The sequence below is a fragment of the Oreochromis niloticus genome, linkage group LG7 (assembly GCF_001858045.2).
Source record: "Oreochromis niloticus isolate F11D_XX linkage group LG7, O_niloticus_UMD_NMBU, whole genome shotgun sequence".
Taxonomy (NCBI): Eukaryota; Metazoa; Chordata; class Actinopteri; order Cichliformes; family Cichlidae; genus Oreochromis; species Oreochromis niloticus.
The window spans coordinates 12353897-12376662 of record NC_031972.2 but is presented as its reverse complement, the minus strand read 5'-3'; the positions used below and the strand labels follow the sequence as shown (position 1 = coordinate 12376662).

The 22766-nt window shown below is 38.7% G+C and overlaps 3 protein-coding genes across 6 annotated transcripts; all 3 read right to left on the bottom strand.

Moving 5' to 3' along the window:
* Positions 1–815: 815 nt before the first annotated feature.
* On the bottom strand, positions 816–3257 carry LOC100696035 (proteinase-activated receptor 2-like). Its single transcript, XM_005459696.4, has 2 exons — positions 2654–3257; positions 816–2293 (listed from the first exon to the last, which is right to left on the bottom strand). Exons 1-2 carry the CDS (start codon positions 2724–2726, stop codon positions 1236–1238), a joined length of 1131 nt encoding a protein of 376 aa, XP_005459753.1. The 5' UTR covers positions 2727–3257; the 3' UTR covers positions 816–1235.
* A 1208-nt stretch (positions 3258–4465) lies between these two features.
* LOC100695510 (proteinase-activated receptor 1-like) lies at positions 4466–21895 on the bottom strand. 4 transcript variants are annotated; one of them, XM_019360676.1, is made up of 3 exons: positions 21773–21895; positions 20175–20749; positions 4466–6560 (listed from the first exon to the last, which is right to left on the bottom strand). In XM_019360676.1, the coding sequence occupies exons 1-3, from the start codon at positions 21837–21839 to the stop codon at positions 6093–6095; spliced, it is 1110 nt and encodes a 369-aa protein (XP_019216221.1). In that variant the 5' UTR covers positions 21840–21895; the 3' UTR covers positions 4466–6092. The 4 variants fall into 4 exon arrangements, 3 of the variants coding, with proteins under 3 accessions (XP_019216221.1, XP_005459752.1, XP_005459750.1); XR_002062658.1 differs by lacking the exon at positions 4466–6560 and adding an exon at positions 18638–18997 and having other exon boundaries at positions 19301–20749; XM_005459695.4 differs by lacking the exons at positions 20175–20749; positions 21773–21895 and adding an exon at positions 10103–10293 and having other exon boundaries at positions 4466–7156.
* LOC109202744 (uncharacterized) lies at positions 11540–16494 on the bottom strand. Its single transcript, XM_019360677.2, has 2 exons — positions 13029–16494; positions 11540–12896 (listed from the first exon to the last, which is right to left on the bottom strand). The coding sequence occupies exons 1-2, from the start codon at positions 13335–13337 to the stop codon at positions 12243–12245; spliced, it is 963 nt and encodes a 320-aa protein (XP_019216222.1). The 5' UTR covers positions 13338–16494; the 3' UTR covers positions 11540–12242.
* Positions 21896–22766: the final 871 nt, after the last annotated feature.

Below are 22766 nucleotides of genomic sequence, written 5' to 3'. Positions count from 1 at the left end.
AAGTGATATGATCTGTCTCTCCTGTGTAGGTGTGCCGAATGCTGTGGTACATTCTGTACAATCCGAGCTTGTAGATGAAAGGAAAAAAAATAGTATGAACTCATAGTTCCCTTTGTGAGGGACCTTTTGAGCTACTTCAGGAAACCCAACTCTGCTCAAAGGCAAAAACTGCATATTTAAATGCAGGAATTCTCACTGTACTGTAGTAAGTGATCATTATTTGGCAGGTCATGAAAACAAGAAGACCAAAATGAAGCTCTTTAGTCCTCCAATGTGATATTCAAAATACATGATTTGTAAATATATATATATATATATATATATATGTGTATATATATATATATATATATATATATATATATATATATATATATATATATGTTTACCCACCAAAAAGAACAGCGGCGGAAATTTCTGGAACACAAAGCTGACTGCGTTTTCAAAATAAGGAACATCAAGCTTGACATTTCTAACTGTTTACCTGATGATACAGTCAGAGGAAATGTTGATGACCAAACAGAGTGAGTAACATAGAAACACTTTTAATGCCACATGCAATGGCATTTATGCAACTGCATACTTGTTTCACAAACTGTCACAAGCATAATGGAAAAACCAATAAAAGAAATATCATTTAATAATATATTACATTTTCCAGTTTTATAAAACATTCTTTTTACTTATTAAATTAATGGCACCGACATCGGAGAGCTTCAACTAATTTAAAGAATTGTGCACAAATGTAACCAGTTCGGTTAGCAATAGTGAGCTGATGGATAACACCTAACAAGTATGCAGTGAGAAAGCACAATAAATTGAGATGATACTTTTATTGAGAACCTTTTAAATATAGTAAAAAGATTTACCAAAAAACAAACAAAAAGTGACTTCATCTTCTTTGATATACGCTAAATGTTATTTATAAGCAAGGCAGCAAAGCACTTTAGCACAAGCTGTCAGAGAGTTGCTCTCAATAAAAATTATGGCACAATTTTGGACACATTTGTAATTTCTAAAGCAATTGTTCACATTCTGGATAAATTAAATTAAGGCAGCTTTAAGAAACGTTACACATTAAACAACAACAAAAAACAAATGAAAGCAAAGATTTTACAAAACTTTAAAAATCAGTAACATTAAAAGTCAAACTGTTCACCTGTAACAAACCAGGAAGTCCTTTTTACATTTCAGCAAAATGATAAAAACAAGTCTTAAAAAAAAAAATCAAGAATTCACTAACAATCCGTGCTCCTTGTGTTCCCTGACCCTGACGTATATGAGTTGCTTTTTTTGGAGAACTTCAAAGCGCTGAAGGAGACCCTCATCCTCTGCGCTGTCCTCTCACTTCGGCACAGGAATGTGTTCTTCACGTGCTCCCTGAAGTCTTCGGAGATGAAATAGTAAACAAAAGGGTCAAAACAGCTGTTGAGACTGGCCAAGCACAGGGTCGTGATGTAAAACCCATACAAGTTGTTGTCCGCCCCTTTAAGCAGGAGGATGTAATGCACCATCAGCATGATGTTACTCGGGGTAAAGCACAATAAAAACATAACAAGGACAGTGACGATCAAGACCACAGCCTTTTTGCGTCTCTTGGCAATGGCAGGATCCTTCATGCTGTTCCTGAGAGCCTTCAGCATGAGAACATAAGATACGATGCACACAATAGTGGGAATGACAAATCCCAGCATTCCCATTGTCAGAAAGTAGCCTGCTGCAATCTTCTTCTGAGAGGGCTTGGTGACATCATGGCAGGTCAGGATTTTGGGTTTTGCTATCTTAACTTCTTGATTATACAGATAGAGAGGGATGCTGATGAGCCAGACCACCACCCAGATAGTGACGGAGACAGAAACAGCTACACGGTTTCTCTTCTGTTGCTGAGACAGCGGGTGAGCCACAGCCCAATAACGCTGAACACTTATACATGCGATAAAGGCAATTGAGCAGTACATGTTGCCGTAGAAAAATGCTACCAGCACTTTGCATAATCCTTCTCCGTAGATCCAGTTGTTGCCGTTGAAGTGGTAGGCGATTTTTAAGGGGAGCCAGATGACAAACAGCAGGTCAGCCAGAGCCAGGTTGGCCATGTAGATCGAAGATGGGTGCTTTTTCTTGGTCCTGAAGAGGAAGACCCAGATTGCCAAGGCATTGGTGGGGAGACCCACCAAAAACACAATTATGTAAATGATTGGGAGAAAGACGGTTGTAAGGCGACCGCTCAGGACTTCTTCGTCATTTAGATTGATCCAGAGGCTTCCATTTTTCTCTGTACCTGTGAAGCCTCTGGTTTCTGTGAAGTCACAATATGAAAATATATGAAAAGCAGAAGAATGACAGGCTTACAGTGTGTATAGGAACAAATGTCACACCCAGTTCCTTAAGCTTAGGGCACTTTGACCCGTTTGTGTTAGTATGTTTATGAATCACCTGTATGCATTACAACATCCATTACACTTTGGCTGTTTCTGCCCGATCACACTGATGCAAACAAATGAATTTATCCAAGACTAAAACATCAAGCACTGACATAAGTCTTCAGCACTTTTAGAAAAGATGAAATTAAACAAACAAAAGATCCAATTATTTTCAAAATGAACAGTTTGCCAGTCACGAAGGTAATAATGGCTGAATCAACAGGTTGAAACATTACCTGAGTGTGTCAGACAAGTTTGCGTAAAACACAAAATCAGGAACAGTTGAATCGATCCTGTAGTCCACGACATGACAGTAAAACTTAGTTTAAAACACAATATTATAGCGAAGCCGGTCTATCGGTAGCGACCTTAAACCGTGTTTTAACCGCTAGTGCCGGTGAACTAGCCGACAGAGCCCACAGTCAGCTAATTTACATACCAGCGTGATGTCAGGTGACCTTACAGGCGACCTTGCGTAAGACAGCCAGCCCTGTCATGCCTGGGCTTGACTTGCGCTTCTAGCCGAAGCTTTATGGCAGTGCTTTTCCAGCTTTGCTGATCATTGTTCAGGGGCATGGCGTGTTATTTTGAGAAAAGTAATAAAAAAATAAAAATAATAGATATCCCTCTTTTAAAAGAGAAATCCGCGGAGAACTTCACGATTTTTGTATGATACTAAAAGCACTGAAAGTTACATTGAAGATTTTAGGGACCTAAACAATAGTCAGCGAAAGACAAACACTATCATAAAACCTAGAATGGAACCGCAAGAAAATTTAACCTGCGGGTGCCCTGGCTACTTACGCATCCTCTGCCGCCCCAGACTGTGATGTGAAACGCAGTCTCGGTATATGTTGTTGAAGGATGTCTGAATTCCTGAAATGCATCAGAAGGACAGAAGAGGAGTGTTAATAAATGTGTTTTTTGTTTGTTTGTTTGTTTTTAGCCTTACAGAGCCAGGTAATCTGGTGGGAGATTAATCTGAACAATTCTTCTTTTTTAAAAAAGTTGTTTAAGTGATTTAAAATGTAAGACGATCAAAGTTTCTGCCCTTTACTACTCCCGTATTTAAAATGTATGCCCCGTCACATTACGCGAATTTGAAAAATTATTGGCCCTGAATATAAAACAGAAGCACCCTTACGTTGGACATCGTTAAGTAAAAATATAGTTGCGATAATAAAACTATTTATGATGGATTTAGGTGATAATTCTTTGTTTGTGCCCTGGGTTATGACCAGGTTGACATGATCAAGACAACCGGCTGACGTTCAAACCGAGCATCAAAGTGCGGAAGTATTGTTTGCAAGTGAGTTTGAACGTCACGCGGTTGATGGTGTCGTCAGCAGTTCTCTGGATGAAAAAGCCTTGGTGATACCAGATAACAGATAAGGATGGCCAGACTGCTTCAAGTTGATAAAAAGGCAACAGTAACAATAACATCATCACAACTAAGGTATGTAGTAGAGTATCTCTAAATGCACAACACATTCAGAGATGCTCCTTGAAGGAGATGGGCTACAGCAGTAGATGACTACATCAGCTAACAACAGAGGCTACAGTTCTCCCAGGCTCACCAACAACAACAGACAACAGAAGACTGGAAAATCATTCCCTTTTCTGATTCTGACATTTGGCTATTAGGATCAGAATTTGGTGTAAAGAATGTGAAAGCATGGCTTCATCCTTGGATCAGGAGTTTGGACAGGATGGAGGATAATGTATCGTGTCACAAAGCTCAAATCATCTCAAACTGGTTTCATGAACATGACAGTTAGGTCATTATACACAAATGGCCTCCACAGTTTCCAGATCTCAGTCAAGTAGAACACCTTTGGAATGTGGTGAAATGGAAGATTTGAATCTTGGATGTGCTGCCTGCAAACCTGCAGCAACTGTTTGGTGCTATTATGTCTATATGGATGAAACTCTGTTTTCTAAGATAAGAATAACAGACACAGGATTAAATACAACCACTACAACCACAGTTAATAGGAAAGCACAACAAAGGACAGTGTGAGAAATAACAAGAGAGCGAAACAGTATAATCATTATATTTTTGTTGATTTATTATTGAAGATATATATGATGCAGTGATATAATCCATGTTTTTAATTTTTTAACACATCAATAAACATCAATAAACAACTGGTTCTTCCCATTGTGATTCTTTAAGGTCTCCAATTAGTCTCCAATGTCTTCAGGTTTTGGATTTGGATTTAATTGCAGCTTGACAATGCAGAGTGTGTGTAGAGAGTTACTTAACTGTAATGTAGCGCTACCTGCTGGAGAGAAAGGCACATGGACATTGCTGCTTACTTACAGCTTAAAAAAAATATCTCCAATGTGTAGATATTTATTCTACAAGGTTTTGCATGTATTTCAATACAAATAAAAAGTGAGTATCCCAGATACTCTGCCTAATAAAAAGGAAAAAAACAGAAGACACAATTTTTTAACCAGATTATCTCGTTCGTGCAAAGATGAACAGCCCAAAATGCACAAAATGACCTCCAGCAGGACGCTGGTGTGAATGTATCTGACCAAACAATCAGAAAGGTCTCAGGCCTGAGCTCCCGATGTCCTCTCGTGGGCACTGTGCTCACTGCCTGGTGCCATGGAGCCAGATTGGCATTTGCCATAGAATACCAGAAATACCAGGTCGACCAATTGCACCTTGTGCTTTTCACAGATGAGAGCAAGTTCCTATAGAGAAGCCGTGGAGAAGCCTGTAATTCCTTCAGCATGACAGATTTGGCAATGGGTCAGTGATGGTCTGGGAAGGCATATCCATGGAGGGATGCACAGACCTTCACAGGCTAGATAACCTCACCCTGTCAGATGCTATATTACAGTGTAGATTCTGACCAAGCAGTGCAGTGTAGGGTTCTCGTGATGCAAGACAATGTGAGAATATACAGGCAGTTCCTGGAGGATGAAGCAACTGATACCATTGACTAGACATCATGCTCGCCTGACTGAAATCCAACAGAATACCTCTGGGACATTATATTTCTGTCCATCTAATTCTAGATAGCTAGAAAGAAAAATATACATAATAAAAGATTAAAGTACAATTTATTAAACACAGAAAAAAAATAAACTGCCTTAGACCAACAGCTCCTGAACCACAAGTTGTCTTTATTTTCTAATATGCAATTCTCATAATGTTAGCTTTGCGAGAGACTGGCAACTTGTCCAGGTTGGACCCCACCTCTTGCCCTATGAAATGTGTATTGTTTATGTGAATGCATATTTTCTTTCCTGGTGTTTTCTTTCTTGTTTCTTAAAAGGATCTCTCATTGACTGTGTGTAGCCATGACCCCAAGATTTAAAGCTGTTTCTGTTGACATGACCGGTTCACAAAGAAGTGGAAGGTATTCAGTTCCTTCTAATCATGAAAATAGAGAATTTTAAATCTTTCTGTTAGCTACGTGCTCTTATGTCAGCAGCTTTGGCAAACTATGACAAATTGCTGATATTATATTATAACTTTAAAATAACAGTTCAGAGTCAATGAAAATGTGACAGTCAGTCAGGCCAGTAATTTCTTGTTTGGCTTGTCTTGTTTTGGCCACTGAGGCTTGCTTGGAAAGAGCCCGCTCTGGTAACTGATGTCTTGATTCTGGACTTTTCTGCATGACTGGATTTCAGCATTTCTCTTTTGCTGAATCTTCATAAATAAGATGGTGAATGAGTGATACTATCATTTTTACGCTTCAGCATATTGGATAGTTGTTTCCGGAACTGGGAGGATCCAAAGTAGTAGAGCAGGGGATCCAGGAGGCAGTTCAGGCTTCCCAAACACAGAAACACCAGATAGAGTGCGTAAGAGCCATCAGGTGCCCCCTGGCTCTTCTCTGTGTTAAGCTGCAGGTAGTGTGCAAGCAGCAGACAGTTTGTAGGCATGAAACACAGCAAAACTATCACCAGCACAGTGAAAGTCATTACCACTGCTCTTCTTTTCCCGTGTGATGTTTCTGGAACATCATGTTGGTCTCTGCTCAGCGAGCAGATGGCTCGAGTGTAGGACACCACTGTGATGAGCAGAGGTAGGAAGAAGAATATGCAGCAGATGGTGAGGAAGTACTTCTTTAACCAGATGATCTTATCTGTGGAGTGGACATCATGGCAGGTGGTGATGTTCAACTCACTGATGTTAAAAGTCTGGTCAGAGGAAACAAGAGGCACAGAGCCAGCGAAGGATAACACCCACATGGTTATGCAGGCTATGACTGTGTTCCGTGAGCTCCTCCAAGCTAGAGAGTCAATGGGATAAACTACAGCAAGCATACGGTCCACACTGATGCAAGCTATGAGAAGAACAGAACAATACATGTTCCAGTAAAAGGCAGCAGTGACCACACTGCACATGGATGGACCAAATTTCCAATTGTTGCCTTCAAAGTGGTAGGAGATCTTGAAGGGGAGCATCAGTGCAAAGAGCAGATCGGCTAAGGCCAGGTTCAGCATATAGATTGCAGCTGGCATCTTAGGACGGATCCAACGAGTGAAGGCGATTATGGCAAAGATGTTAATTGGCACACTGATGGAACAGACCAGCATGTAGAAGCAAGGTAAAAGGATGGTGGACACAGTGCCAGTTAGAAACTTCAGTGCCTCTTCTGAAAGTCCATCGCTTAAAAATCTTTCATTTGATGATTTAGCAGCTGCTGTCTTATGATATCGAAAACCTGCTCCAGATGCCCCTTCCACTCCTGTAGTATTGTTTGAAGTGCCTAAAAGGGAGAGAGATTTTTTTTTAAATGTGTCACTTTAACATATTTCAACTATGTAGCTTATATAGTTGATAAAAACTCTATTAACAGAAGGTAAGAATGTTATTATGAATCTATGTGATTTAAGAAATGGAATGAAATGCAGATAATTTACTGGCTGATTTCAGGTGTAAATATCTGAATATTTATTATTATTTTATTTTTGTATTAATCCTTTATTTTTCCAGGTAAAAATCTAATTTCCAAGAGAGATCTGGCATCATGGCAGCAAAAGTTTAAACGTTGCAAATTTAACAACTACTCACAACTGAAGGACTTTCATTCTAACATACCTATTTTATTTTCTTGAGTGCCTAAAAGGAGAGAAAACACTGTCACTTTGATCTAAGATATAGATATGGAAGGTTCATTGAAATGAGTCCACTAACAGTGTACTCACAAAACCAACACAAAACAACTGCAGACAGTAGTTTATTTCAGATGTAAAAGAAATTTTTAAAAAGTTCAAAGTCACATCTTCACTTTTCTATTTTGCCCAACTAATCACATAAAACACAGTGAAACAGGGGTGTTAAGAGGAGCTTTGAAATTTGTTATGGTCACAGGATCTGTAGCGATTGTGAGAGGTACTAAATGCATACATGTGGAGACAGAGCAAAACTGAAAATGAGCTGTTCATTTGGTTTTTGGTGGGTAAATGCAAAAAGGCAAAAATATAAAGTACAAAAGTAAACTGAAGCAGAAACATGAATAAACCAAACACAGAAGACAGGGCACAGAAGGAAGAAACACTCAAGGAGGAATTAAACTAAAGAAACTGAGAGCTATAGCAAACACACCAAGAATGCACAAAACAAATGTGCTGGAAATATTAAACAAATCATAACAGAATATTTAAATAAAAAAAAAAAACCTTGAAATTTAAAAACTCAGAAACAAAAGGTTAAATGATCCAGTGCCATGACGGCATTTTACTGAAAAGTTAGTATCTTGGCTGTTATTCTGAAGCGCCACAGTAGCTTGTAACATGAGCCATAACTTTTTGACACTTTTTCGCCTTAGACATTCATGATAATTATAAGACACGATCTACAGGCAACTGAAACTCAGGAGGTTGGATTAATGAATTCTTAAAAAATAAACCTGTTGCTAGAATAGACTACCTTCATGTTAATATTTTAAAACACACGGTACATCCTGAGATTCCTCCCTTTTGTGCACTGACCCCAACCAAGCTGTTGTGGCTATGTATGATTACTCCATACTGAGGTCCTGGATTGTTAAAAGTATAAGCTGTTTAACTGCCAGTGTGTGTTGTTACTTCGGTCATCCAGTTCAACAAATGACATTAAACAAGAGCAGCAAATGCTGTTCACCATCAGCATGAGTACAACCCACATACTCAACTCTGTTGCTCAACCAACAGTACATTGCTCAACCATCAGCATGAGTACAACCCACATACTCAACTCTGTTGCTCAACCTAAAAATGCATTTTCCTTACAAATGTGGCATTATTTATGTCAGGGGGTTGTGTCATCAACCCAGCATTTTGAGTTTATTCTGTATTTGGTTCTTTCTTTGTATTAGAATGATGTTTATACAGTTTAGTCTTTAGTTTAGTTCTCTTTTATTTTTCTGAGATTATTTGTATTTGATGTTTTTTTGTTGCTGTTTCATCCTGTGTCTCCTGTGAGAATCTGTCATGTCCTCTGTGAATGTTTCCGCAGTCATGTATTTGTCTCCCTCTATGTCTCATCTCCCTTTTCTGTTCCGATGTTCCCCTCCTTGTGTTTCATTCCATGTCCATGCGCGTTCTCCCCAGCCGTGCGTTTTCCTCTGCCCGTCTTGGCTCTCGCCCCCATGTGTCCTCCACTCTCTCACCCTCTCCATCTCCTCAGTTTGGAGAGACCCCCAGTGCTGGCTCTTCCCTCCTCACCTCTCTATGTATTTATTGTGTGAATTTCCCTTTGTTCATTGTCACATTGTCTGGTCTTCTCACATCACGGTCCAGGTTCCCGTGTTCAGGTTTTGTTTTGATGGATTCTCAATCATCCAGGTAAGTAAATCTCTAAAAGTTTATTCTGTTCATCTGGACGTAGCGTTTTCAGTGGGAGAAACGTTTCGTCACTCATCAAAGTGACTTCTTCAGTCTCAGCTGACTGCAGGTTTCAGTCATTATGCAAACAGTACATTGGCATAATGACTGAAACTAGCACCACTGAATGAACAATGGGCTGGGAGGTTAGTTCCTTCATCATAATATATGCAAATTCTCATGACCAAACGTCCAAATGAACAGAATAAACTTTTGGAGATTTGGGTTTTGTTATGTCACAGTTTCGTGTTCTATGTCCTTAGCATTTAGTATTTGAGCTCTTCCCCGTTTGGTTCTTGTTAGTTTTGTCTTAGTGTCTTCCTCCCTTTTGTTTTGTATGTTTCGCCAGCCTTATTAAGTGACTCACTTTTTGTTAAGAGTTTTTTCTTCCACGGATCTGCAGCTGTGGACCATGTTTAGTTTAGGGGGGATAGAAACATAAATTGTGTGTGCAGGGAGGAGATTGGACCCAAAAGGCAGGACTCACCATGCATGGGAATGAACTCAGAAAATGCAGCTTTACCTGCTAACTTAGGGAAATGGTACAGAACTAAACTGGACTGGGAAAAATATAAACTAAACTCCATAGAGAGGCACACAAGGGATCACACAGCATGAGGGACGACGCGACACGGAACTGAGGGATATTCTGACATACACAGAAAACAAACAAGGAACATAGGAAATAAATAAATAAATAAAAAATACTGACTCTGTGTAGGATACTGAGCTTAAAATATTAATAACAACAGGTAACAAAATCTTATTAATATATTAATATTCCCTCTGTATACGAGTAGAGGGCAGAGACTGAACAGTTCAAGACAAAACAGTGTTTTCAAACTTACCTGAGGTATTTGAGGCAGAAATGCAGCAGAAATTAATGAGAAGGAACAACAAGAAATGTGGTAAAGCCATGTCTGTAGCTCTGTTGCGGGGAGACTCTTTGGCTGCCTTAAAGTTTTTGGTATCCTTAAATTGCCAGCTTTAAAGAACACACCTTAAAGCAACCTGTTTGTACCTGCTGCTTGAGTCATATCTGCCATGTGATCTGATTCAAATTTCTCCGGAGCTCCATTAACTCAGTGGAAAAAAAATTGTCGGTAGCCAGATACATGAAGAACACATACTGAAGAACATTTGACACACTCACATATGTATCTTATTCTGCTGTAAGTGGCAAAGAAATTGTGCTTTTATTTTATTCAAACTAACGTGAAACTCTTAGTTTCAGTCTCAGTAAATTCGGCATTACCATCTTTAGTTTATTTATCATTTATTCATGTTTATTTTTTAATAAATGTTTATTTGTGATCTCACTTCTTAAATTAAATGAAGTTAAATTAAATAAATAAGCATGTAAGCATTGACTTTGGCATATTTTAGTTTATGAAAGAAAGGACAGATGATCTAATCCCATTTTCACAAAATGTGAAAAATGTGATAAATATGCGTTTGCCCTGCCGACACAGCCTCACAATTTACTACTACTGCTCACTGGGGGCCTGCACAGGTAAGTTTCCTGGCAGGTGACTTTAGGCAATACCATTAAGGGGAAATGAAGTGACTGTTGTTGAAATAATTAAAATCTCTTATGGTTTCCAAATCCTCCTGTGCTGACTTGTCCTTTCCATTTGTCTCTCTTCTTTGTTGCTCTCTCTCTCTCTCCTGTCTGTGTGAGTGTGTTTGTTTGCGAGCAAGTTAACTGCATTTTTTTGTTTTGTTTTTTGTTTGAATGCAAGGTCTTCCCCTGAGTTTCTGCCCTTTAATTTTGTACACCTGGAGGAAGAAAGTTCACCTGTTTGCAATCATGTCATCTCCTTGCTCCTGTTTAAAGTTGAGGAAGCCTTGCAGCTGGTGGCTGATTCCTGCACTGATCCGGATAGTGAAACTGGTTCCTCTTGCCTGAATCTTCGCCATTTCTTAGAAGCCTTGTAGATCTGAGAGAGAATCTGAACACTGATGATCCAGACCAAAAACCTCTCAGTACCTATATTTTTCATATTAATGATAACAGTAAAGAATCCAGACTGTCAACACAGTCATGCACAGTCGAGGAGTGTGTCAGGATACATTTCACTGCGTGTTGTACTCGTATAACTATGCATGTGACAAATAAAGAATCTTGAATTTTAGGGAGGAGATTTCCAAATAAAACCCTTCCCATTCACCTTCCTTTTACTACCTCCAAAGCCAAAATAAAAGACAAGAAAAAGAAAAAAAGGATGATGAGCCATGGATGACAGCAGAGAAATATGACATTATTCTTAAAATGTAATTAATCTCGTGAATAAACACAGCTTCAATATTACAGTTTTTTTCAATCGCTAACAAGCGCCTACCCATACTTCAGATACTTTTTCTAAACTCTTAACACAGACTCACACCTACAAAACACAATTGGCCAAATGGATAATTTTCTTCTCAAAAATACATTTTGTTAAATATATACTAACTCTTCATTTCAAAATAGAACACATCTTTCTCTGCACACACTAACTGTACAAAAACACTATAAATCTGACTCAAAATGAAATTAGTCTGTCAAAGAATAACACTTGTTTTCACTTCACAAGGTACATGCAGTCAATCAAAGTACACCAGGTTTCAAAATACTGGCTATTATTGACATTACAAAAACTGCATAGACTTTTATGTTTCAGTTTTACAGGTATTTGCATGCGAAACATGCAATCCACCATTTTGACACCAGAAATGTCTTGGTTGGTAACTGTATGTCCACATGTACAGTAATGTTCACATTCAAAAGCATTCCAGTAAAAAGCAAACAAGTTTTTGTTTCTTTACTGTTCACTACAGGAGGTACAGTAGAAACACGGTATGATAGGACAGAGAAAGTTTTACAGTATTGCTTACAGTGAACAAAATATCCATGAAACACACAAGAGCATTCTGAACAAAAAAACAACAGCAAAAAGCCAAGATAAAAAGGGGGGAGGGGGCTAAAAAAAGGCAAAAAATTTGCATCTAATCTCTGCGATCTTCAGGGTTAGGCCACATGTTTTCATCAACATCCCATCTGATGTTATCCAAGTCGATGCACCTGGGATAAAACCGCCTGGTATGTCGGATCCACCCTTGGCAATCGTCAACTGTGATGTCCCTGGAGCCAGCATCCATTGCTTCAAGGAGGGACATCTGGTCATGTGGCTGATGGTCATAAACCTTCCACCTCCATGCAGAAAAGAACTCCTCTATGGGGTTGAGGAAAGGTGAATAGGGTGGAAGGAAGAGACTTACCAGTCTTGGGTGGACTTTAAACCATGTTGTTATTGCTTGCGAGTGATGGAAAGCCACATTGTCCCAGGTAATTACAAAGGTCCTCATGTTTTCACCCTCCTGACCCTGCTCTGGAACCAGGCGCTGGTGGAGATCATTGAGAAAGGCAAGCAAGCGCTCTGTATTATAGGGTCCAACCTGACATCTGTGAAGGAGTAATCCTGCATTTGCAATTGCTGCACACATGGTAATGTTTGCCCCTCTCTGTCCTGGCACATCAACTGTGGCCCTTTTTCCAATTACATTTCGTCCACGTCGACGCCTTTTGGCCAGATTGAATCCTGCCTCATCGATGTATATGAATTCATGAGGGGCCTGGTTGGCCTCCAATTCCATAACTCTCTGAAACAAAGTTTATGTAAGTCATGTTATTACTGTATACCATACTGTACTGTAACCTAGTATTGTGTAGGTTACCTACTTGCAAAGTGCAAAGCTTATAGAACTGGACATTGGATTGAATATACACTATACCTGGACATATTGTCGTCGTAGCTCCTTGACCCTTTCACTGTTCCTCTCAAAGGGAACAGTGTAGAGCTGCTTCATCCGCACTCTGTGTTTGGACAATGTCCGCGTAATGGTTGTGAGGCTGATTCTATCGATATTGTCAAATATCTCATGGTCCGCCACAATTCTAGTTTGAATTTCACGCAGTTTTATTGCATTATTTGCAGCAACCATTTCTACAATGGCAAGCTCTTGATCATTACTGAGGAGCTTTCCTCTTCCCCCAGAGGGTGGAAGACGTTGACATGTCAAGTGAGAATAGAAACAATCCATGTAAAATGCAATACTTACCTGTTGGTTTGTTGAAAGATGCGTATAATGGAGGCAACCGTTGACCGCCTCAAATTGGGCTGCACTCTTTCACCAGCCTCTCTTAGTGAAAGACCATGGTTGATTACATGGTCAATGATAGTGGCACGAATTTCATCACTGACTACTGTTCTTGCAGCCCTTGGAATGCCACCACCACGCATTCTTACACCTCTACCTTGCCCTCTCCTTGGGCCTGCTCTTCTCCCTGGGCCCCTTGCTCTTACTCTTCCTCGACCAGACATTGCAGTGTTTGTCTTTTTTTTGTTTCCAAAAACATCACTCCTCAAAGTCTTGCCTTATAAACCCCACTGAGTCTAAGCCAGAATGGAATAAGCTGTGGTTGGCCCAATTTACCCAACATAAATCAGCTGTGTGTCAATTATTCAATTGTTTGTTTATTATCAGCTGAGATATATTTTTGATATTGATATTGTTTTTGTACTGATATCATTGCAGAAGCAGAGGTTTTTATACTGTATCTAAGGTTTGGAATATTGTTTTTGCTATTGTGGGATGTTGTGTGTTAACATTCGTAAATACTACAAAAACAGTCCATAATTTTGTTGGGAGGTATAGCTTGTCTGTTAAGAAAATGTAAGCATTGTGGAAATGTGTTCACTGACTGCATATTGGGTGAACACGACATGAAATGTGTGAATGGTATGGCCACAACAGACCGATGCTGTGCTAATTGTGTTTAGAGTTTTGCAAATGTGACAACTGTTTGGACAAACGCTTGTTAGCGACTGAAAAAAACTGTAATGCAAGGTTGCCAGCAGAGGACAATATACAAAAACTTATCAGCAAAGATGTGTCACTGCTTCTCAGTCCTTCCTTGGTTAAACCCCGGAAACAAATAAATGTTTTCAAATGAATGTAATGTCTAAAGCTTTACTTACAAACTAGTATGTTTTTACACAGAAAGCGCACATTTTGTTTATATGTTCTACATTTGGCTCTACTACAGTATTAACATCCTCAAGTGCAAAGGTTTTCACTTCACTTCACATGCAGCAACCAAAAGCATCTGTCATTTGGGGGAGGCATGAACTGGGCCAGCTCTGTCTTTAGGGTCAGTGGGTAACCTGGAACTGCACTAACTGAGCTAGATAACTGTATATAAATATGCATACCATCAAAATATAAGTAGGGAAGATACTTCTGACTTCTGGTGTCCCTGTTTGTTTGTATTTCTAAGTTCTAAAAGTGAAAAAGTACAGACATTCTGAGGTCTAAATACTTATGTACTTATAAATACTTATGTTAAAATGTACTCTGATAAAAGTCTAAGTACTGATTCAACTTCTTTACTGAAGTAAAAGTGGAAATGTACAATCTATGAAATGTACTCAAAGTAAGAAAGTAAAAAGTGGCTCTTTTGTTGACATTTCGACCTGCTTTTTTGTGTGCAAAGATAACTGAACCTTGTATAAGTTAATTTAATACAACTATATTAATAAATTACAGCCCCTAAATTGTTAGTACACAGTTCATGCTGTCTTTATTGTAAATGGTAAAAAGTTGGTATGTGTGGTAGATGAGAAATTTGTCTCATAACATAACTTCATTGTTGTTTTAATTGTTGTTTTGACCGTGTTACTGTAGGGAATACGCAGTGGGAATGCAAAAAGAAATGAGTAGTAACACTTTTGCCTTGGTTGATTCTGTGTTGACTGGTTGTAATTGCATTAGGGTTCAAGAGTGCGACAGCTGCGTGTCAGTGTGCTCATTCATATCCCTTTCGTATGTGAGTTAAGAAGTCATATTTATTTAATGTTACAGTTCATTTTTTTCAACAGTTTAAACAGAAAAGAAGGTAACTTAGTTTGGACATTGAGCGCAGCATTTCAAATGACCTGGTACTCATGGATTCTCAGCAGAGCTGCAGATTTTTTTTAACAGTGTATTCTCAAAATCATAACAAATAAACTGCAGATAATAGTTTATATGAGAGCTAGAAGGAATTTGAAAAAGTCCAAACCTACAGTTTTTCCTATTTTATTTTGTCCATCTAATCATACAAAACTCAACAAGTGAATTGTGACGAGGCTAGCCTTCTGTTTATTTGATGCTTCACTATCCAAAACAACTCAGTTTGACTTTTCTGTGCTTAAATCTGTAAACCCTTCCCTTAAACTGTTCCTTCTTGTTCTCCTTAAAACCAACAGTGTGTGAAATGTCTGTTAACAACCTTGAGAAAACAGACCCTAAACCTACCTGTTGTACCTGCTGATTTAGTAATATCTTCCTGGATGGCCTGTTTCCAGGTTTTTTTGGAACAGTGAAAAACAATATTCTAAATAAACAAACAGACGATTAATTCAACATGCATTCTGAAGGAAAATTGACACATGCAGCATAATAGACCTGTGAGAAAAAACAAAAAGCTTCTGTTACTGTTACTGCACCAACTGGTCTAGATAACTAGGAAGAAATATTCACATCATAAAAGATAAAAGTAGAATTTACTGAAAACAGAAGTAAAGCTTATAACCTGGGCAAGACTGCTCCTGAACCAGTATGAGTTTTTGGGTTGGTGTTAGTGTCCCTTTGTGTTTCTTTTTTATTTCTATGTCTTGTTTTATAAACACTTAAAATGGTTGCCCTAGAACAGAATGGTGACTTGCCCAGGGTTTACCTTACCTTGGCAGCTGGAATAGGCTGCAAGAAGGAGACAGTATTCACTTTTAGGACTTCCTGAGCGTTTACAAGTCCAATCGACTGCACAAAGTCGCACAGTGGAGAGGCTAGCCTTTAGTGTATCTGATGCTGCACTATCAGATAAATATTTGAAAAATTCTCTGAGATTCTCAAACATTTTTTTTTACATTTTGAGAGCTCGAAATTATGTTTTGGGTTTTTTTTCTAGTGCTTTCAACCCTATCGTAGACATAAATTTGAAAGACAAGCTGGAGTGCACCTCACCACATGGATCCTGGACTTACCTTACCAACCGCCCTCAGTATGTAAGGATCCTGACTGCGTGTCTAATAGAGTAGTAGAGTAGTCTGCAGCAGGCACTCCACAGGGAACAGACCTGGCTCCATTTCTATTCACGATATACGCCACAAGACCTCTGATAGCCACTTCCTTCAAAAGTTCTTTGATGACTCAGCAGTTGTTGGCTTAAAACTTTCCTTTTTGCTAAAGCATATAGTTAGGGCTGGACCAGGTGACCCTGAGTCCTCCCTTAGTTATGCTGCAATAGACGTAGGCTGCCGGGGATTCCCATGATGCATTGAGTTTTTCCCTTCCAGTCACCTTTCTCACTCACTATGTGTTAATAGACCTCTCTGCATCGAATCATATCTGTTATTAATCTCTGTCTCTCTTCCACAGCATGTCTTTCATCCTGTTTTCCTTCTTTCACCCCAACCGGTCGCAGCAGATGGCCGCCCCTCCCTGAGCCTGGTTCTGCCGGAGGTTTCTTCCTGTTAAAAGGGAGTTTTTCCTTCCCACTGTCGCCAAAGTGCTTGCTCATAGGGGGTCATATGATTGTTGGGTTTTTCTCTGTATTTATTATTGTGCTATCTACTGTACAATATAAAGCGCCTTGAGGCGACTTTTGTTGTGATTTGGCGCTATATAAATAAAATTGAATTGAATTGAATTGAATTGAATTAATCGTCAGAGGGGAGAGAAGGGAGTACAAGGAACTGATCGAAAGCTTTGTCAACTGGTGCCAGTGGAACTGCCTCCAGATCAGCAATGGGAAATCCAAAGAGCTAGTGGTGGACTTTTGCAGGCACAAACATCTTCCACCTACACCACTGAACCTAGGTGTTCACATGACTTGACTGGACACACCCTCTTGACCCAGTGGAGGTAGCCAGTTATAGGGGAATGGTGGTCAAACTGTCATCCCTGCTGGAGAACACCTCCCATCCCCAGACAGATCACCCGGACAACACTGAGCAGCTCCTTCAGTGACAGGCTGCTGCACCGAGCAGTGAATGTACAGATGTGAAAACATGCCACACATGCACACACTGTGGTCTGTACATATCTTAGTGTGCAGTACACAATACCTGCTGCTAATAACAGCCAACCACTGCACTGTGACACAGTCTGTTTTACTGCTACTAGTAAACCATATCATTGTATCATATACACAAAAACACATTTAATGTTTATGTACATATATTTAAATTATATATCTTCTACCCCGTATACTGTATATTTTCTTCTATTTTTGCAATATATTATTGTTGTTAGGTAAGTTGCATCAATTTATTTCTGTCTACTTTGCTGTTGTAACAACTTCGCCATGTCTTGGGCTAATGAAGGCTATCTTTTATCTCATCTTGTCATTGATAAATTAGTATCACTGGGTTTGGTACTGTTGACTGAGCCAGATGGGTTATTTTGAGGCACAACACTGGGGTGTCTTTTCATTTCTCTCTGACACATTTTAGCCTGAAACATTGATCGTAATGCTAAAAATCATCCACAGGGAACTGAAACCACAACACTAGATTAAAAATAACTGTTAAAATATATATCCACAATTCTAAAAGGAAAATATAAAAATTATGACCCACTATAAAATGTAAATAACATTAGAATTATGTCATTTTGCAAATCTCATAAACCCATAGTTTATTCACATTGAACAGCTATCAAATGTTTAAAATGAGAAAAATTTGGAAGAAAAGAAAAGTCATGTTGTGTTTGATGACAATTAAATTAAATTAAATTTTATTTATATATCAATTTTATATTTTCTTTTTTGGCTTCCTTAAAGCCAACAGTGTCTGAAATGTCTGTTAACAGTTCCAGCCTTGAAGAACACACCCTAAACCTACCTGTTAGTACCTGCTGTTTCAGGCCTGGTCCCAGGTTTCTTTGGAACACTGTTAATCTAGTGAAAAACAATACTCTAAATAAACAAACATACAACCTAAATTCAACATGCACTCTAAGGAGCATTCCAGGAAGTCTTTAGCAAGCATGATTGTTCTAAACTGGAAAATCCTGTGTGTGAAGAGAGATAGCGTATGATGCACACAACAGTGGGGATGATGAATCCCAGCGATCCCACAATTAGGAAGCAGACTGCTACAGTTTTTTTCATTACCAGGCTTGGTGATGTCATGTGCACAGGCGAGTTTACATCCACACAGTATCATCCATAAAATGAAGTATAGAGATATTAGGAATTGCTCTGACATCTGCTTTCGCGGTTATATTTTACTTCCTGATTAAAACGGGTCACCACAGCAGGTAACCCCACATGTGGTGACAAAACAAAACAAGAAACCTCTGATTAGAAACGGTTTATTATGAATGGTATAGATCCCACATATTTATCTGATTCTAAACTTGATTGGTGACACTTTAATATTACTGCATTTGATGATGATAACCCTTTATTTCGAACATATAAAAGAAACAAACCAATATATATATATGCATACAGTTACACAGATACCTGCACATACATATGTGTACACATATATGCACATTTGTACTCAAACAAAAGAAAAACTTAGTGATATAAAACAATATCCATACAAGTCCAAAATGGAAAAAGAAGAAGTACGTACATACATTTTAATCCCTACCCCAGCTCAACACTGTTGATTTACCTTATTCATCATTACCCCCACTTCCCCACAGCACTGGCATACATTTGCCACAGAGAAAAAACAAGAAAGGAAAATATATGTTTAAATGTAGATATAATGATAAATATAATTCAGATCTAAATTAGCAAATGAAACTATGAGGTAAGATGGTTGAGGCTTATTTTTGTATGCAGTGGAAAAATCTTTTATTATATATCCTAGATTTGGATCTGTTTTTAACATATGCCAGAGGTTTTTTACTTAATCTGCACTAACTGGTCTAGAAAATTAAAAATAAATATTCACATCTTAAAAGATACAATTAGAATTTATTGAAGACATAAAAACACATCTCACCTGAGTAAGACTGACTGCTCCTGAACCATCATGAGTTCTCCTATTGAGGATTGGTGTCAGTGTCCCTTTTGGCATCTGTGACTGATCATGTGTGTCTATGAAACAAAGATTTAAAGCTGTTTCTGTTGAGATGGCCGTGGAAAGTATTCAGTTCATTCTGATCATGAAAAAAGATATGCCCAGAATTCTAAACCCTCCTGCTAGCTACGTGCTCATGTTTATAGCTACTTAAATTTCATGACAAATCACCGATGTTATTTCATAATTTTAACCGCTAAGAGTCATTTAAAATATCAGCTCAGAGGAGTAGTAATTTCTTCTTTTGGCTTCTGAGGCTTGATTGAAAAGAGCTCGCTCTGGTAACTGAGGTGTTTATTCCAGACCTCCAGAATCTCCTAGAAGAATCTGATGACTGAGTGATATCTCTGCTCTGTGTAATGCTCTTACACTTGACCAAGTTAGATAGTCGTTTCTGGCACTGGGAGGATCCAAAGTAGTAGAGCAGGGGATCCAGGAGGCAGTTCAGACTTCCCAAACACAGAAACACCACATAGAGTGCGTAAGACCTATCGGGTGCCTCCTGGCTCTTCTCTGTGTTAAACTGCAGGTAGTGTGCAAGCAGCAGACAGTTTGTAGGCATGAAACACAGCAAAAATATCACAAGCACAGTCAAAGTCATCACCACTGCTCTTCTTCTCCTCTGTGATGTTCCTGGAACATCATGTTGGACTCTGCTCAATGACCAGATTATCTGAGCGTAGGACACCACTGTGATGAGCAGAGGTAGGAAGAAGAGGACACAGCAGATGGTGAGGAAGTACTTCTTTAACCAGATGATCTTATCTGTGGAGTGGACATCATGGCAGGTGATGATGTTCAACTCACTGACGTTAAAAGTCTGGCTGATGGTAAAAAGGGGAACTGAGCCAGCGAAGGATAACATCCACATGATTATGCAGGCTATGATTGCAGCCTGTGGGCTCCTCCAAGTAAGAGAGGCCATAGGGTAAACTACAGCAAGCAGACGGTCCACACTGATGCAAGCTATGAGAAGAACAGAACAGTACATGTTCCAGTAAAAGGCAGCTGTGACCACGCTGCACATGGAAGGGCCAAATTTCCAGTTGTTGCCTTCAAAGTGGTAGGAGATCTTGAAGGGGAGCATCAGTGCAAAGAGCAGATCGGCTAAGGCCAGGTTCACCATATAGATTGCAGCTGGCTTCTTGGGACGGATCCCCCGGGCAAAGACAATCACGGCACAGATGTTAATTGGCACACTAATGAAACAGACCAGCGTGTAGAAGAAAGGTAAAAGGATGGTGGACACAGTGCCATTTAGAAACTTCAGTGCCTCTTCTGAAAGTCCGAAAGATGTTTTATTTGATGAATTATTTGGTGAATTATCATTATCATCAACGTTAAAAACTGCTGGAGATGCTCCAGATGCTCCTGTTTTAAAAACAAAATAGACTTGTCAGTGTATTCTAAAAAACAGAAATGAAAGGTTGTTAGCTGGGTATAAAACTATAATGGTAACATTTTCTCAGAGTTTAAAGGTCAGAAACAGACGCAGTTTTAAATCTGTTTGTCCGTTGACTTTCCTTTTCAAACAAAAGAACTAAAACACATCCAAAGTCACATCTTCTCTTGTCTAGTTTTGCCCTAAAACTTGCACAAAACTCAGCAACTGGGATGGTTTGCCAATTAAAAGTCTGTCATCTCAGTTGCAGGCAACTGCAACCAATAAATAAAGCTTATCCATCCATCCATCCATCCATCCATCCATCCACCCAAAATAACATTGATGAGGCTAGTCTTCGGATGCTGCGGTTTGGTCACAACAACTCAGTCTGACCTTTACGTGTGCACAAATGTGACAGACCCAAGAACATTATCTCAAATATATTTTAAAAGGAAATGCATATCAAAGTTTGAATTTCTGAACATATGGTGAATATAATCTGATCTAAAACTTGTGTATACCTTTCAACACTAATGTTCCCTTCCAGATGTGCAAGCTGCCAGTGCCATAGCCATCAGTGCAAGACTATACTTGCAGGCTTTTGAACTGAGAGCTGATAACAAGCCTAAAACAAAATTAATCCCCCTCTCGACACTAACTGACATTAAACAAAAACGTTTAAATGAAATCTTTTAAAAAATCATTAGAAAATATAAAAATATAACTCTTGTCTGGAGGATGCAGTATTTTGTTTTTTTTAAAAAGATTTTGAAATGGTAAATTGTCTCACCACAGAACCGTTTTGTCCATTTTAAAATGTAACATTTTTCTTGAAATAGTACACTTTTTTAGGTTATGTCATGATTTCTATTGAAAATTATTGCATTGACTAAAACATTTTTTTGAATTAGGCTTGTATTTGTTCTAACACAGATAACAACAAGTAATTTATTTGGATTTTATGAGTAGAGACCAACCAATTCAAGACATCACAGTGTTTTCAAACTTACCTGAAGTGTTCGCAGCAGAAATACAGCAGAAAAAAAACAGAGGTAACAACAACTGTGTTAAAGCCATGTTTGCTTCTCTCTCTCTTTCCTTTTTGGCTTCCTTTAATTCAACGGTGTCTTAAATGTCTGTTTTTGCAGACAAGAAGAACAAGAACACGCCCTTAATGTACTTGTTTGTACCTGCTGGCTTTCTGCCTGGCATAATTCCAGGTTTCCTTGGAACTCTTACACAGGGAAATGAAACTTCCTGGATGTTGGATAAATTGCTTCTCAGTTCTACATAAATAAGGTTAAAGAGATAAAGATTAAGCCAAATTTCCCGACATTCCTCATTTTTGTGGGCGGACTGTTCTTAAAGTCCTCCCCTGGAAGTTGTTTATTTAATAAATTATTAAAGGTTTACAGATAATTAAAACCTTCTCCATTTACTTGTCTGAAAAGGGTGGAAAAAAGTGTCTGTGTGGTCTAATATATAGAATAAAAGGTTCATTGCTGAAAATAATAGTTGAATACATGATCATCAGAAAGATGAGTATTTTCATTGTGAATCAAGCAATTTAATAAATCAAACATGGTTTCAAATGCATGGGGTTATATACTAAAATTAACTTCAGCATTTTTCTATGTTTACAGCTTATAGCTCCAAACCTTATAAAAACATGTTTTTTTGAGTCAATTTTTACAACATTTACAACAATATTTGTAACTTTTTATATTTAAATCTAAATGTTAAGTCTAAATGTTTAGCTAATATGCACATCTATTCTGCTGGTCAGAGGAAATACCAAAATAAACGCTTTATGAAAACCTGCTCTAAAGTGTGCCTGTAGTGGCGAGGACATGTGACTGTGGTCCCCTAACGGTTACTTCTAACCGCCATATGTTGCTTCAGTTATTTCCCACGAGCATATCTGGCGATTTAACTGAAAACATCAGAAGAGCCATTTTGGCGGTCTTTCAGCAGTAGTGCAATTTTAGTGGCTGCAGTCTCCAC

Coding starts and splice junctions, on each gene's coding strand:
- LOC100696035 (XM_005459696.4), bottom strand. CDS start 2,726: ATGTCGTGGACTACAGGATCGATTCAACTGTTCCTGATTTTGTGTTTT. Junction 2,294..2,653: donor AACTTGTCTGACACACTCAG/GTAATGTTTCAA, acceptor GTGACTTCACAG/AAACCAGAGGCTTCACAGGT.
- LOC100695510 (XM_005459693.2), bottom strand. CDS start 21,839: ATGGCTTTAACACAGTTGTTGTTACCTCTGTTTTTTTTCTGCTGTATT. Junction 20,750..21,772: donor TTCTGCTGCGAACACTTCAG/GTAAGTTTGAAA, acceptor TTTTTAAAACAG/GAGCATCTGGAGCATCTCCA.
- LOC109202744 (XM_019360677.2), bottom strand. CDS start 13,337: ATGGATTGTTTCTATTCTCACTTGACATGTCAACGTCTTCCACCCTCT. Junction 12,897..13,028: donor TACGACGACAATATGTCCAG/GTATAGTGTATA, acceptor ACTTTGTTTCAG/AGAGTTATGGAATTGGAGGC.